Genomic DNA, 16538 nt, shown 5'->3' on the forward strand with positions numbered 1-16538 from the left:
TTGAAAAAGGAAGTTCTCTAACTCTTGAGCTTTCTCAGGTTCTTTAAAATTTAATTTGTGAAATCTTACAGTAGGAAATTTTTCTTAGTTAATGTTTCCCCTTAGAGATAATCATAGCCCACCAGTTCAAGGACAATATTGCTTTTTGAAAATCAAGTATTGATTTGTTGAAGAAATTGGCATAAAATGTTAGAGACTCGTATTCTGTCACTCAGAGGCAGAGCCCGAGCCAAATGACTTTCACTTAGAAACTTTTAGTGTAACAGGTATTTTTCATTCATTATTTACTACATCCTTGATATCTGAACATTGAAATCTAAGAGAAAAAAGTCGATTGTGCTGAAGCCACCCAGACTTGAAGACCTCCCCAATTTTGGAAACTTTAGCATATCACCTATACCCTAACAAGGGATTTCAGTGACTAAGCACCTCTCAGCTGAAGTAAGAAAAACCCTATCTAATTTATTCTTGCTGATCAAACAGATGCCCAGAAAAGAAGCAACCTTGCCTATTACAATTAAAGTGCATACAAAGTTGTAATTTGACAAATGGCAAGAAACAGATTTCTAACTAAAACACCATGCATTCCTCAAGTTACTTTATTCTGATTTTAAGTTAAGGACCTTGGAAAGACATTTCCGTTGCAGAGTCAGAAATAAAAGCCCGTACCTTGCAGTTAGAGGTATAACTGCCAGCATCTTTATAACTTGATTGTTTACATGTGATAGAGAAGTAGGCATTTTGGGCTCTTTTCTCAAATTACAGTTATAAAATAAAATCCATTTAATTAAACCAAACTCCAAAATGCTCTATCTTTTTTCTGCATACAAGTTAATAACAACATACAAACCATTAGGCAGAAGAGAATTTCTAATAGACCAATAAACTGCACATTTTCATGAAAGACTTAAGAGGAAGAAAATCTGTGTTTTGAACGATAGAAATAGTTCTGAACAATTTTCCTCCAAGCGGTTAGCAGAGTAGTAAACGTCAGGTCGCACATGTCTTTACCGAAAGCTAAACACCAGAACCTTTAAATTGCAACCTCTCAATAATAACGTTCAATCCACCGCGGCAGCTGTACCACGGATGCCATACCGTTATGATGAGGGTTCGGGGTCTACTCATTTCATCGTCACTTTCCAGAGGCACAATTTCATGGGACGGTTCCTCTTGGCGTCCTCTACAAATGTGTGGACAGCTCCTCTGGACCACAGAACGAAAAGCTTGAAGCAGAACAATGCTGGCAGTGCAGCCCATCGCTGCATCCTGGAGCCTACAGAATAACTTCTATGTTGATGCTATGTTTGAAAAACAGTGGCTCCTTGTCCCTGAAAGCAGCCCACACTGCAGCTGCAGCCAGCTCACTCTCCAATCACTTCCTGCAGCTCTGATCATCTGATCAAGGCCAAATAGCTTGGATGCAGAGATGGGGAAGATCTGATCCGCGGAAACTGAACATACTCAGGCATATTAGAGCAGTTTGCCCAGAGAGTATTTCTCAATTCATTTTGAGAGCGTGTTTCCTGCTCATTACAAGGATGCTCTTCCATCCCTCTTTCAGAGGTCAGAATAAATGTATCTTTCCTGCCCAGACACACAGATAAATTTCTCTTTTCTCAAATTAAACCAGCTGAAAGCCTGACTTCACATTGACAATTTTTCCTGAGGCAAGTGAGCATCATATAAAGAGTGGAAATGACTGCTTTTTAAAAAATGTAAACATTTCCCGAAGGAATTTTTGCTGGACATCTCACTAAGTGATTGGCTTTTTACTTTTTCCTAGCTCCTAAGTTCCAGAAATGAAATCGGCTCATCTGAAATGCAGAGAGCACTGAATCAGGACGATTTATGAAAAGCATGCACGCATTAACCCAACCCACGTGAGGGACACCAGTGTTCACTGCACTTTCCTTTCAATGCTATGCTTGTTCTGTTCCCACACACACAGTTCTGCAGCCTAATACATTTTTATATTTACATAGGCAGCTGGCTGGGCTGAAAATATCCCTGATACGGAGGTCACTCCGCAAGCTCCGCCAGCCTGACCTCTTGGAAACAGCAGCTGCAAAGCATTTTAACATGCTACCACTAAGAAGCCAAGCCTTCAGAAAGGGCTGGGAGGTCGTTGGTAGTTAAGAGTCTAGTATTCTTTGACTCCTGTGAGACTCATCACTTAGGAAGGAACCAGAGAGAGTTGCCTAGAAATCACGTGACTCATCTGGAATGGCCTCAAGGTCTAATGGTATGCTGAAAGAGAATAGGACAACAGGGGATGCTTGCACTAAAAATATCTCATGGAAAATGGATTTTGCTTACAAATGAGGAAGGGATGAGATCCCCCAAAGAATTTTCAATGTTGGGCTCTTTCTGCCGAGCTAATTCTTCCAGTGTAACTCTCAGAGATTCAAAGAAAAAAAAATGTTTTCTTTGGTTTCTCAGCTACGAGGTGTGAAAGGTGCAGCAGGAAGTTTGGGGAAGGCTGGTTTTGCCCTAAGGTGTGGTCGTCCAGCCTGGGTCAAGTTGCATTCTCAGAAGCGTCCAGCATAATGCTCAATTAGCCATTAATTGCCCAGTAATCTGTCACAACGCAGCATCGTTTAAATCAGTATGTTTGCCAGAGAAGTAAAACATGTTTCTTTTTCTTTTCTTTTAAGAGGTACTGGCTGCCAGTAGTTTTTCATCTCTCTGTTTTGAGCAAACATATTTTAGTGCTGCTGGAAAAAGAAGAAAAAAATGCTAATGGTGCTGGCAAGTGCCCTAACTCCTCCTGGACCTTTGTCAGAGTGCCTGGCTGCTAATCTAAACCATTTTTTACTCCAAACAAGTAGGGCATTTACTGAAGGGAGGCCACCATTTGGCCTGTCTGGCTTGTGTGTTTTGAATATTTATATATAATGGTGTCCACCAGAAACCAAGTACATGTTTATAGAACGTGTCTTTTCAAATAGGGTGTTCCTCTGGGGTCGCTGTACGTCCATGCTCACCCCCACCCACCCACTCCCACACCCCATGGAGAAGCTGAGGAGAAAAGGCAGATACCTTCTCAGACACAAAAGAGCCCTGGCCTTGGCAGCGAGGGTGCACTTCACATTCCAAACTCCATTCCAGCCATCTCTCTCTAAGATCTGCTAACCTCTGGGATGGCTTTTGGAGTCAGATATTTTGGCAAATGCCAAAGTCTTTAGGGAAACAAACCAGATGCTCTCTAGCTATTAGAATCCCGTTTCATTGATCCCCTCTTGGCCTCTGAGGAATTCACCCTTATTACTGACGGAAGGCCCAGGGACTCTCAGTAATCCTCTCTCTCTGCTTCCACCCCCTTCTCTCTCTTTATCCTCTGTTATCAAGTTAGGGGAATTTCTTTGGAATGGCCAAGAAGTGAGAAATATTAAGAAAGAAAGAAGAGTTGGATATGTTCATCAAGATTTTCTCATGAAAAACTTCAAACGTGCAGCGAAGTTGCAAGAAAGCAATTTGGGTTCTGAGCTGGGTTTGGTTTCAAATAGGGAATTAAGCTGGGGTCAGGTTATGGGGAGATGGTACTATACCCAGGGAGACATGGCCATGTTTCCCCTCATATTTATCTATATGTTCATACACAAGAAATAATTTTTTTAATGAGGTAGAGAGTCTTCAGCAAGTTTCTGCTATTTTTGTTTGAGCTATTAATCAGATGAATCATTCATTTGGCCTCCAAACATCAACTGTGCATGGCCTTACTAATCAGCAACTTCTGGAGTGTCTCCTTTGCTATTCTGTCTGCCTCTATCCCCTCGCTGGGTCTTACTGCATGACTCAATGAGATACGTATTAAACATAACATGCTAAAGCAAGATTTTTAATTTATTGTCCTACATGAGGAAATAATGTCACTGACAATTTGCAAGGCTAAATTTTCCAAAATCGTGTTGGGAACTCGATTTTATTCTGGGTCACTCAATATGTATTATATTATAATAGGGCTATTTCATCACTTGTTATAATTATAAATTATAAATTAATTCATCACGTATGAAATCATCAATTGTATGCAGTGAAAAACATTTTTGTTTCAAAGAGGAGACCTGGTGCAGACCGTTCATCTCATTTCAACAAATCCTAACAGATGAGTTTAGTTTTCAGAGCAGTTTTCTGAAGGCTTTGGCCTAAGAATTATTTGGCTTTAGATGTAGATATTTCCACCGCTGGGATAATATGTCCAAAGATCTTTTTACAATAGGCAAGGAAATGCTTACTTAATTTAAATAAATAATGCCCATGGAAAGTGTTGGACTTTCCCAGATTTGTTAAATTATGTAAGAGCTATATATCTAAATCTATGTATTTAATCAAGCTTGAGATACCCAATCTGTCTTGACTGTGTTGAACTGGACAGCGCTCGGGCGTGATGGAGAGGAAGCCCTGATTCTTCTCTCCCCCAAAGATCTGGTGCATCTGAGTCTTATGAATGACTTGAATGAGATGAGGCTTTCTGCCATGTTTTATAAGGTGTCAGGTACATTGATAGCTCCTATTGATAACATAAAGTTGTCTCGTAAAAACAAAGATGAACTTAGAGAAAGGTTTTATTGAGAAATGAAGCTTAACAAGATTAGCTGTAAGTACCATTTGGGGTACCCCTGACACCATACAACTTGATTTCATTGCTTTACACACTGAGTTGAAGGTTATGATTTAGGATTGACTTATGACAAGAATTATAGAAAGCTTTTGAGGATAGAATTGTGTCCCTACCCTCCCAAATTCATGTTATAGTTCTGACCCTTCAATGTGACTGTATTTTGAGATAAAACCTTTAAGAAGATAATTAAGGTTAAAATCAGTCATAGGGGTCGGGCTCCAAACCACTGATGTTGTTATATAAGAAGGAAGAAATATCAAATCTGTGCCCCCCACAACCACGTGTGCAGAATTAAGGAGACCATGTGAGGACACAGTGACAAGGCAGCCGCCGAAAAATGGGAAGAGTCCTCACCAGAACCACCCCAAACGGCACCTTCATCTTGAACTTCCAACCTCTGAAACTGTGAGAAAGTGATCTTCTGTTGCTTAAGACCCCCAGTAGTATTTTGTTGGGGTGGCCCTAACAAACGAATATGGAGACCTTGCCTGGGAAAACTATATTCTAACAATGAAGCTTCTAGGGACTCATCCCATACCCAGAAGATTCCCAGTCCCTGCAGGTTGAATTAACTTCACTTTCCTCCTGCTTCCAAAGCACAAATGTTCAGGAGTCACTTGAGAGGCTGTTCTCACTGCACCCGATCCTCTGGCCAGCAGAACATGGTTGCACAGTATTTGGGGTCCAGTGGCCCTGACTTCTAGTTTAAGGTAGTATTGCAGCACATTTGTTTACCCGTCTGCTTCCCCCGATCCAAGCAAAAAGCAGTAAAAGGGAAGCTGCTGCTCACAAAAACGAGAAAAGATAGAGGGACGTTTTCAGCAGACGAGAATTTTTGAGAACTTCTGAAAGATGAAAAGTGAATGTGATCCCAGTGATTAATAACCTAAAATGAAGTATTTATTAACAATTTATGTGCACAGGAGGAAGATGTTGCTTTTCTCTCAGCAGAGCCCAGGAGGGACCCTGAGCACAGGATTCGGCACCTGAGAATCCCCCTCATCATTCTGTCTTTGGCCAGTGGGGCTGGGGAACTCTGTCCAGCCTGCCTGACAGATGGGCTCAGCCATCCCAAAATGAAAACTGCAGCTGGCACAGTGGTCAACTTAAGCGCCTTCCCATGAGTTATCGCCCTGACCAAATGAAGGAGGGAGCTCACGTGTTCTCTTTCTCTCTGTTCCCAGAGCCAGAAAGCAGAGCACTGGGACTTCCCAAACTAAGTAGATTCCCCTCTTATATGTGGGGTAATTCATAGAGAAGCCACAGCCCACATGCACGGAGCAGGTGTTTGTCCTGATGTCAGCTGGTGGAAGATGCAGCCAGCAGAGCACAGCAGAAGAGCTCACAGGGAGTTTCAGAGTCAGACAGACTCACTCTGCAACCAAGGCCCTCCCATCCAGAAGCTGTGTGTTCTTCAGCAAGTCACGTAACACCCCTCTGAGCCCCAGTAGTGTCTGCTGTTGAATGGATGTTGATGGGAGGAAAGTAACTGAAAAGGCCAATTTAGAGCCTGGCCCCTAATACTCATTCAATGAGCACGTGTAATGCTCCCTCCACTAATGGCAGTAATAGAAGCTTGGTCTCCTCCCTCTTGACCTCCAGGCTCAGCTTAAATGTCACATTGCCCCGGAAAAGCCTCCCCTGACAGGTCTTCCCTCACATCTGTGAACCTCAGTCCTCATTACCAAACCCCATGGGTTTTCTTCCTAACACGCAAGCTATAATTACATTCTGATTGACTGAATTTTTAAATCATATCTCCCCTCTCCATAAGACACAGGCGGGTGCTTACTTTGCTCACTGTAGACCCCGCCCACCTTAGGGTAGATGTTAGACCCCACCCACCTTGGGGTAGGTGTTAGACCCCGCCTTGGGGTAGGTGTTCCAGGAGTCACCGTGATGATGATGGTAGGAAGCAGCACTTACAGAGCACTTACGGTGTGCACGGTTCTAATTAACATTTACACGGATGGGTTCAAGCACACCTCCCTCTAAGGAGGTAGTGCAATGATCATACACATTTTACAGATGAGGAACCCGAGGCCCTGATTTCCCACAGAATCCAGCTATTTAAGTGCCAGAGCCAGAATGTAATTTAGCTACTCTGGCTTCAGAGTCTAAGCATATTATAACCAATTCTGAATTTCAAATCTGTGCCAAGTAAATTTCGAATCTTCCAAAGATAGATTTATATCAGAAAAATCTCTGTTAGGCAGTGGAAAATCATGGGGCAACCCTAGAAATTCCCCTTTGTTAGCTGGTCTTGTTCTTTACTGAAAAGTCTGGGTTTTTGTTGTTGTTGTTGTTGTTTGTTTGTTTTTACTTGAATGACAATTTCAGAAGGTAGCTAGCCATCTTAACAGATTGCCTCAAAGTGATGATTTCAATTGCATTATAATGGGAATTTAAAACACTTTTAAATGTAATAAATTTGATAAGATAATTTAAAAAATATTTAGTGTTTACTGTGGGACATGCTCACTTGCTGAAATGACCCAACTACCCAAACTGTCTACCAAAGCATGTATTTGGAACACAGTCATATGCCTGACTCCCTTTGTTAATTGCCATTTCCCCCTACATGATGTAAGATGTTGGTTAACACTAAGACGACCCTCAGAAATGAGGCTACTTCGGGTCCACCCAGAATAGGGTGTCTGTCACCCCAGGAAGCCTTGTCAACCTGGACATGGTTGTCCTTGTTCAAAGAGGAAGGCTGGCTGCTGCTTGCTCTTGATTCCTTTGGAAGGTGACCTGGTGTCCTGGAAGGTGGCTGACAGCTTGGACACATTGCTGCTGGATGTGGAACCACCCTCCTGCCTTCTTGGGCTAGTGTGTGGATCTGGGGGTGAGCTCAACTGCCTCACAAACTTTGTTGCATTTTCCTTCTCCAGCGTAAGTATTCCCTGTGGAGTTGCAGGATGGGAAAAACCTGGGACCAAGACAAAGGGTAGCAAATCTCCATCAGCTTATTTAAGCACACCCTTTACATGGGAGCTCAGTAATGATTTGTGGAATGAATGAATCAATCAATGATAATAAAAAAATATCACCACCATCAAGGTCTTAATCATGTTGACTTCTTTGTAAGTTTTCCAGAAGCTCAGCAATTGTTCCCAAGCACAAGTGACCCAAAGGAAGAAGAACCCCCACAGATTGGAAGTGACAGGGGATTTTGCCCTGAGTCAGATAAAACCAGGTCGTGGGATTTGGCTATTTTCCAGGGCAAGATTAGTGCGAATCCTTTTCTGTGGCTGTTTCCAGATGGGTAAGTCGCCTCAGGTCTGAACGCAATTAAATGGCTAGGAGGGAGTTAATCAGTGCCTTCTTAGCTGAAAAGTGCAAAATACAATATGTGAAGTGATTCTCCCCAAGGCCCAGTTACCCTTTATCAGCTGGCATCTTTGCCTCTCCCAGCCCTACTCTGGAACTTGGGGTTCAAGTCCATTTTAGTTGTAACCCATGACCTCTTTTTTCCACATCTGTGATTTGTAGAGTTCTTTCCATTGAGTCTCTCTTTATTTTCATTAATTACAGCGGCCTCTTAAAGATGTCTTTCCTGCCTGCTGACATTTATTGACTTGTATATTTAATCACTTTGGAAACAAGCACATTGTTCTGTACCTTTAAAATTACAGGTGCTACTGCCAAGCTTGCCTTTATCTTCATGATCCTACCTTTGGCACTGGTGCAGCTCAAAAGCACATGATTCTCTTGTTGGTACATTTAGATGCATCAGAAAATTATCTTTCATTGCTCTCTAAATCAGCTTCCTGCAGAGAGCCTGGGTAATTTAAATGTTCCATTAATATCTTGTATTTCTCAGGCATTTATGTTTGATTGAACTCTTCTCAGCTCATAATAAATCTTTCTTATTCTTAATAGAAAGTAGTACAGTGTAGCAATAAGGTAAAAGACTGGGAAGGGAATTGTCAAAGTTTAAATCTTTGTTGAGTGACTTTGAGCAAGAACTTTAATCCTCAGTGTCTTCACCTGTTAAATGAATGTGTATCTATGAGGATCTAATATCCACATCAAATGCTTGGCCCAGTACCAGGCATGGTAAATATTCGATTTATATCAGCTATTACTAGAAAGAGAAGATCTAAGGACTTTCAGACATCGCTTGCTTTCTCTCTGCTTTTTCCCTATGTGGTATTTTGTCTCTCTGGACTCTTCCTTGGCAAGAGATGTGCAATGATCCCTGGGCAATGGGGGAATAGGGGTGCTGGATAAGCTCTTCTTCTGTGCTTTGAACATAGCCCCCATGATGATATGAGACAAGTTTCATAACCTCTTCTCAGTCCTTCTCCATAAGTAAATGAACTCAAAGTAACATAACAATGTCTCACTTATCCTGAGGTCTCTCATTTTGCAACCTCGACTAATAACCAAGTTCTGGAAAGGAATGCAAACATCTTCTGCACAGCCAGAAAGAGATGGTACTTGATTCATTTATGAAGCTGATGGGAATGGCTTAGAGAAGTGGTCCTCATACCACCATGGTTTACACCTTTATTATATTCAGGATTCTAAAGAGCTTACTGAGTTAAGTTGCAATGGCTTTTGAACAAAAGCAATATAATTCTGACCTGCCCTGGTCCAGTGGGACTAGTAAGCAACCAGCTAGAACCAGAAGGCTGTCTCTGCTGAAGGCAGCTGTGTTGACAACTTCTTCAAGTTGTGGTGGGGTCAGCTGTCAAGCCAGCCTATCAACACTTGGCCACCAGATGGGGCTGCACAGGAAGTGATTCAGAGCAACAAACATGGAGCTTGGAGTTGAACAGGCCCACCCGGATTGAATCCTAGTGACATTGTCTTAGAATATTACTTTAATTCTCTGTGCTTTATTGTCCTCAACTGGCCAATGAGAGTAAGATGAACTCTTCTGCAGCGATATGAAAGGCACTTAGTATAAAACACCACCATAAATAGTAGATGCTATCTTTCTTTCACCACTATTATTATTACACATATTTTTTTTATTATTTCCAAGTGCCGAAGAGGGTAAGTATTGGTCCCATAAGTCAAGGCTTAAAACCAATAAAATCATGTGCAAACGGTATTGCCAGCAAAAGAGAGAGCTTTGGAAGGCGTGTGAAATAGCAGGGCAAGAGTGAGGCAGGGCAGGAAGTTTCCTCTTGAGCAGCCGGTGGGCCCAGGGTGCACGGCTGAGTCAGGCCAACTTCAAGGTATGAGCCACCCACAAAAGGAACAGACAGACAGCAGACAATCCAGCAAAAATAAAAAGACAGAAGTCAGTCTCCACGGTATCTGAGACTAATCTATGTTGGGGCCCATAAACACCATAATGGTTGATATCAACTGGACAGTGTTCCAGCCTGCTAAAATGATAAGTGCTCATAACAGTGACACTGCCACACCAGAGAAAGCTGAATTACATCCAGTAGCCACAGACTAAGAAGAGAGAAATACGTGACTCGTTCCACACAAAATTTCCACACCAATGACTGCTTTTAACTTGTAAAAGGTTATTCATCAGATTGGGTAAATTGTAGTATCTTCAACACTTGGCTATGTGAAAAACATTCTCAGACAGTTCTGGATAAATGAACTATTAACTGTACTCTCAGTACTTGTGCTATTTTATTTTCTATGTTCATTTTATTTTCCCCTGTGAATTGTGGCAGGTATTAACCACCCACGTCCTAACACATTCCAATAAATTAAACCTAATTTATGATAATCGTGAATTTCTTTCCTGACAAGAAAACGGCAGTCTTTTAAGTCATTTACAGTGTTTTTTTCTAAATCAACATGAAAGATGAAAGGATGATGCCAACATGGGAGGATCTCAACTTCACATTTTTTGCTGGGACCCAGGGGAGTAGCCCAACGTTCCTTTTAGGGTTGGTGCAAAACACCCAGCTCAAGGCTTTTGAAAGGAAATAAGGACAAACCCAGGTTTAAATCCAGCAGGAAGAGGAAGGAACAGGCAATATTCAAAAGATTAGCTCAGTAAGATAATGTCCAGCTTCTCCTTAAAACCTACACTGCAGCATAAGGATTCTTTATTATTATTATTATTTTTTTATTTTGAGAGAGTCTCACTTGCCACACTTGTTAGAGTACTGTGGCAACATAGCTCACAGCAAGCTCAAACTCGGGCTTAAGCGATTCTCTTGCCTCAGCATCCTGGGTAGCTGGGACTACAGGCACCCACCACAATGAAGTCTCACTCTGGCTCAGGTGGATCTTGAACCCATGAGCTCAGGCAATCCAGCTGCCTTGGTCTCCCAGAGTGCTGGGATTACAGGCGCGAGCCACAAGCATAGGGATTCTTAAAGTTTTTGTTTTTAATTCTCTCCAGTTGCTGCTACTGACAAATGAAGCCACTGGGGTTCCCCAAGAGGGCACGCACAGCCTTCCTTCTCCTGGGGAGTGGTAGGAAAAGCAGAGGGGACTCTTTGGACTCCGACACTAATTAGGACTCCAGATAGCACTTGTCATCTCTTTCTCTGGATCTAAATCTGAAAAATTAGGGGTAGAACACATGCTTTCAGATTATTCCTAGGTCTAGGATCGAATAGCTTTTTTTTTTTTTTATTGTTGGGGATTCATTGAGGGTACAATAAGCCAGGTTACACTGATTGCAATTGTTAGGTAAAGTCCCTCTTGCAATCATGTCTTGCCCCCATAAGTGTGACACACACCAAGGCCCCACCCCCCTCCCTCCTTCCCTCTTTCGAATAGCTTTATCTAACTACAAGATTCAGAGAAAACATCCATGATCAGTGTCTGGACTTTAGGGTAGAGGAAAAGATCAGGGGAGTTGTTGCAGGTTATACCACATTTCCCCTACCCATACTTTTAAAAATTCTGTAGTGTTGCAAAAGAGATAAGAGCACCCTGAAAAGTGAGGGGAAGGGGGAAAGAAGATGACTCCATCTTCCCCTTGCAGATGGAGTCATTGCCAAGACAGAAAATGGTAGGATGTTATCCTACCTGCTGCCTCTCTGGACCCAGCACGATGGCAAGAACATTCTTCCTAAGTAGGCTGGACAGCAGTGCACTGTGTGAAGGTTGATGGAGGAGACTGTGCTACTGAGATCTCTTTGGAAGTATCATTATGGTGCTGTCCGAGACCTGACTTTACCGTTGCCTGGATTTGTGAGTCCTTGGCAAATGACCTTTGTTTCCACATTGGTAAAATGAGAATAGTTGTAGTATATTGTGTAAGATTCTTTATCATGAAGAGTAAATGAGAGAGTCCAATATGAAGCACTAAACACAGTACCTGGGACATAGGAAGAACCCAATAAAAAGAGAAGCTCAACTGTTTATGAGCTAAACTCAAGAATGTCCGGAGTTCACCACCACTCACCAAGTGAGTCAACTATGCCTTTCCTTACAGGGTGGTTTTAAAACCATGGACACACAGAAAACTTCCTGTAGGAGAGAAGTCACTCGGCTTCCGGTATTTTAGGGCAGAAGAATGCAGGCCATTCGTGTTCAAGCCTTTATGCAAAGTGTTGCTATCCTTTCTTTCTTTTTTCTTTTTTTTGAGTGCAAGAATCATCAAGAGAAATACATTTCATGATGAAAGGGAAGTGAATTTTGACGATAGAAAATATCTCCATCCCTTCCACTCCCTAAGCCCACCAAACATGGCCAGACTGCCAGGGGCCAAAGCTGCAGTGTGAAGAGAGTTTTGTGGGGACACAATCCCCACCACCATGCTGGTGCTGCATCCACTTTGATAACCCCTTAAACCTGGCCATCTTCAACGAAGTCCAAATTCAACTGCATGTTCTCCTAGGTCTTTAGAAATGCATGTGATCACAGTATGATCCTCTTGCATGTGATCACAGTATGATCCTCCACATGTGATCCACAGCCTGAAGGGAATGCAAAATACCTTAATGCAATCTTAATAAAGGTCTCATCCCCACCCAATATAGGAAGGGAAAGAAGGAATTTTCTAGGAACATGCCTTGACTTTAAAAACAGTCTATCATTACTATGTGTCTATGAGTAAAAACTAATGACGTTTTAGATCCTTCTATAATTCATTTAATATATAAGATTTAGTTTTTTAATAAATAGCCTATCAGTGTGTACTATGACTATCTCTGTTGAAGCTAATGTTGATATAAGCTTAAAAACAATGTTTCACCTCGTCCTCAGAGGTAGAGCACATACTAGTTAAGGAAGACCCTGGAAAAAGTCAGCCTGGACTTGAAAGTCGGCTCTGCCTCTTACCAGCTTGGTTATCTTCAGCAAATTACTTAACGCCTCTCAGTCTTCCCAGAAGACTGGCCTGAGAATCGAGTGAGGTAATGCACAGGGAAGTTTTACAGGGGGCCACACAGTACCAAAAGACCAGTAAGTGCCAGCGACTGTCACCCTGTCCAAAAAGTGGGAAGTACCGTCAACAGGAAGGGTTTTACTTCTGGTTTCTCTTACAGGTGTTGGGTGTGTCAAGCGGGGAGCTGCCTGGTAAATCATACCTGCACCAGAGATTGCCTCTCTCTAAAACATAATGTAATTGCCATCAGTTACACATTTTGAGAGCCTCCTGGGAAGACATCATTGGGACACATCCTGTGTTGGCAGACAAGTTCGTCGTTCCACTGTGTGTCTGCGTGTATGTGATAGCTCCATCATTCTTCTTGCCACTTCGGGAGCTCTCCCTTTAGTTAACAAGGTGAATTCACACACACACACACACACACACATATGTAATATATATTATAATATTAATTTTATACATTATATATAATGTTCTTTTCCCCCCCTTCTCCCCCAAGATGGCAGATTAAAATAAAGGCTTTGTCAGTGCACCTCACCCACCTGGAAATAGCAAAATAATGTGTAGAGATTCACACTACGAACTTTTATCCAAGAAAGAACATGAGAACTCAATGGAAAAGTAAAATAAACTTTGTATACTTTGAAAAAAGTGGCAAGTAGCAGCCTGCACCGTGGGTCGGGCAGAAAGCCACACATCTTCCAAGTATGGAAGGAAACTGTTTCCATGACCTAATTCCCATTGGGGACCTTAAGGACTGGGGAGCTCCTCAGCCTTACCCGGCTTGGACTTGGTGAGTGGCGTGGAGCCTGGGAGGGGAATGAGAGGCACTGGGAAGAGCTTTGTGTGTGCCTTAGACCCTGGCTGCCTAGGGAGAGGCTTCGATCTAATGATGAGCAGGGATAAGATAGCACAGCTGTCACTGCGAGGGAAGCATGGGTTGGGCTCTCAGCAGAGATTACTATGAACCACTCTACACTCACAATCCAGACTGTTTTAGCCACCAGCCTTCCTTTCCTTCTCGGAGGGAAGGTTGGCGGCTGAAAAAGAGTAAAGAGCCCTTAAGGCCACCAAACGATCAAGGAGACTGTGGGGCAGGGAGACACAAGACACGAACGCCATTCTACCAAAGTGTGCTGCGCCAGCTGTCTCTTGTCTGCTTCCCCTAATGTAGGTCCAAAAGCTGTGAAGTTCTGTGCCCTGCAGAGCTTCACGGACTTGTGAAGACAATCCCCTATTTCAGTTCCCAGTGTCCCCCCACCCCTGATGATAGCTCTTACTTTCACTCTCCTGGTAACCTGGCATCCTAAGATTTAGACAAAGGTGACTTGAAAAATGTCTATTTCCAATTCACCGTTAAAATTGAGCCAATTATTCTATATTTTCTTTTTTTTTTTGGCCGGGGCTGGGTTTGAACCCGCCACCTCCAGCATATGGGACCGGCGCCCTACTCCTTGAGCCACAGGCGCCACCCTATTCTATATTTTCTTAACATGTTTCTTATTGCTTCTCTGTGAGTCAGCATTAGCAACTGAATAAAAATGAATGAAACAGCAGCAAATGAACATTACTAAGATGACGCAGAAGCATTTGGGTTTTCTCTCTTAACCAGGGTGTTAGTTGTATTGTTGTTGTTGTTTTTAAAAATATTTATACACATTCCCTTTAGGTTCTCCTGAGTGTCAGATGCCAGGAGAGCTTCCCCTTCTTCAGACCAGTCTCTGAGCCCTCTTCTCTTCCGGGACCTGACTCCACCAGTCACGCCTCTCTACCCTGCTGGCTCCTTCCGTTTATGAAATAAACAGATCCGCACTAATAAAGCCTCTTTCAACTCTGAAGTTTTCCCATGGTGACAGCACTCTTTCACCGTTCTCCACAAGCAAACAACTGGAAAGGATCATCCGAAGACCCTGTCCCCCTCCCCCCACTACCTCTTTTCCTACTCACTCCCAAACTCAGCGGGATAAATCACAGGTGCTCACCACACTCAACTCCCTCCATCAAAGGGTTACCAGTCAGCCTCTGGCATGGGATTTGTATACGGAAAAAGGGTGACTGAAGTTCTTAGAGCAGTGGTTCTCAATCTTCCTAATGCCGCAACCCTTTAATACAGTTCCTCATGTTGTGGTGATGCTCAACCATAAAATTATTTTCATTGCTACTTCATAACTGTAATTTTGCTACTGTTATGAATTGTCATGTAAATATCTGATATGCAGGGTGTATTATCATTGGTACAAAGGGGTCGCGACCTGCAGGTTGAGAACCGCTGTCTTAGAGGAATTGCTTTCTCTAAGTGTTGCTTTTGGGGTTTCATTCATGGTATTAAACTTCTGGTGAACATCCTCTTCAGGGCTGCTTTAGCATAGATATTCCAGTGCGTGAAGTTCAGTTGATGAGATGTTAATGTGTCAACTTGCCTTCCTCCTTCCTTTCTCTTCTTCCTTCTTTTTCACCTCCCTTCCTCCACTTAAACATTCGCTGAATGCTAGTCTATGCCAAACACTCCCCAGGGCCCAGGGGATAAAGCAGTGAACACAGAGACCTAAGGAACTGTATTCCCTCAGAACTTACATTTTGGTGTAAATCTCTTATAAAATATGATTCCCTCAGGAAAATATTATCCCTGAACACCACAATGGTATCTTTTTTGTGGGTTCTTTAGGCTAAAATCAGTGCTGTCTGGTTTCATGCTCATAATTTAAGATAAAAAAACATTAAACCCAAAGAAGCAACTTTTCCCAGGTCCTCAAACTGATAGTTGCAATCTGACAGTATGGAACTGTCATCATAAAACTTCTTTTATTGTGTGCTAAGTGCTTGGAAGAGCTCAGGCATGGATTGAAAGCTTATTATGTGTGATGCAACAGGGTCCCTCTGATCAGTCCTCAAACTGCCTCCTCCTGCCTGATGTCACAGCACTAAGACAGGAACTGCTGAATTTGCAAGTGGCCCTCAGTTAGAAAATAACAGTATGTCCAAGGGGAAAAGAACATGACTTTTAATTTTATACACATTTTATGCAAAGATACAGCTAGCCCCAAGGAACAGATTCATGGTGAGTCTTCTTACACCAGAAGGTTGCGTACTATCATTTACAAAATAGCATCGGATCACTCAGATCATACACCACACACACACACACACACACACACACACTTGCTAGCTTTATACACCATGGAAAACTGACTTCAGTATCACTGATGCAGTGTGGCTGGTTTCCAATAACACAGAGAAAGAATCATAATCTTTCAGGAACTTCTTGTGTCTAGAAATATGTATTCTGTTTATTGCAATTATTCATGGAATTGCACCCAGGTGTAGAAGACTGAAAAGTGAGTGTTGTGACAAAGGAAGAAACAACGATTGCTCTGAGCACTTCCATGGCTCCTGGGAAGCAATCGCAGCAATCCCAGCAATCCCATTAGAATGCCAGGAGAAGTTTGCCAGGTAATCCCAATGTCTGAAGGTGTCTCTGCCAACCACGGGACAGGAGAAAGGGACTGGGAACAATGACACCATGAGGCAGCCATGACCTCTGTGTTTTTTCCTCAGAGAAGGGTTGTCCCAGATGGTGCTCAAGCTGTTACTAGAAAGAAAATCAGTCACTGGAAAATCCTTTGATGATTCGGCTAATAAAGT

The 16538-nt window shown here is 42.6% G+C and overlaps 1 protein-coding gene across 8 annotated transcripts in view; it reads right to left on the reverse strand.

Annotated features, from left to right (window-relative positions):
• DOCK10 (dedicator of cytokinesis 10) overlaps positions 1-16538 on the reverse strand; it is a 277597-nt gene that overhangs the window by 219981 nt on the left and 41078 nt on the right. For 5 of the 8 annotated variants that reach the window (XM_053597600.1, XM_053597594.1, XM_053597592.1 and 2 more), the window contains exon 1: positions 1099-1307. The exons of 2 other annotated variants lie outside the window; for them this stretch is intronic. In XM_053597600.1, coding sequence (XP_053453575.1) covers positions 1099-1260 — 162 coding nt within the window. In that variant the 5' untranslated portion in view covers positions 1261-1307. Of the gene's footprint in view, positions 1-1098; positions 1320-16538 lie in introns of those variants that run through there. One more of the 8 variants, XM_053597593.1, reaches the window with a different exon arrangement.

This window comes from Nycticebus coucang, chromosome 7 (assembly GCF_027406575.1).
Source record: "Nycticebus coucang isolate mNycCou1 chromosome 7, mNycCou1.pri, whole genome shotgun sequence".
Lineage (NCBI taxonomy): Eukaryota > Metazoa > Chordata > Mammalia > Primates > Lorisidae > Nycticebus > Nycticebus coucang.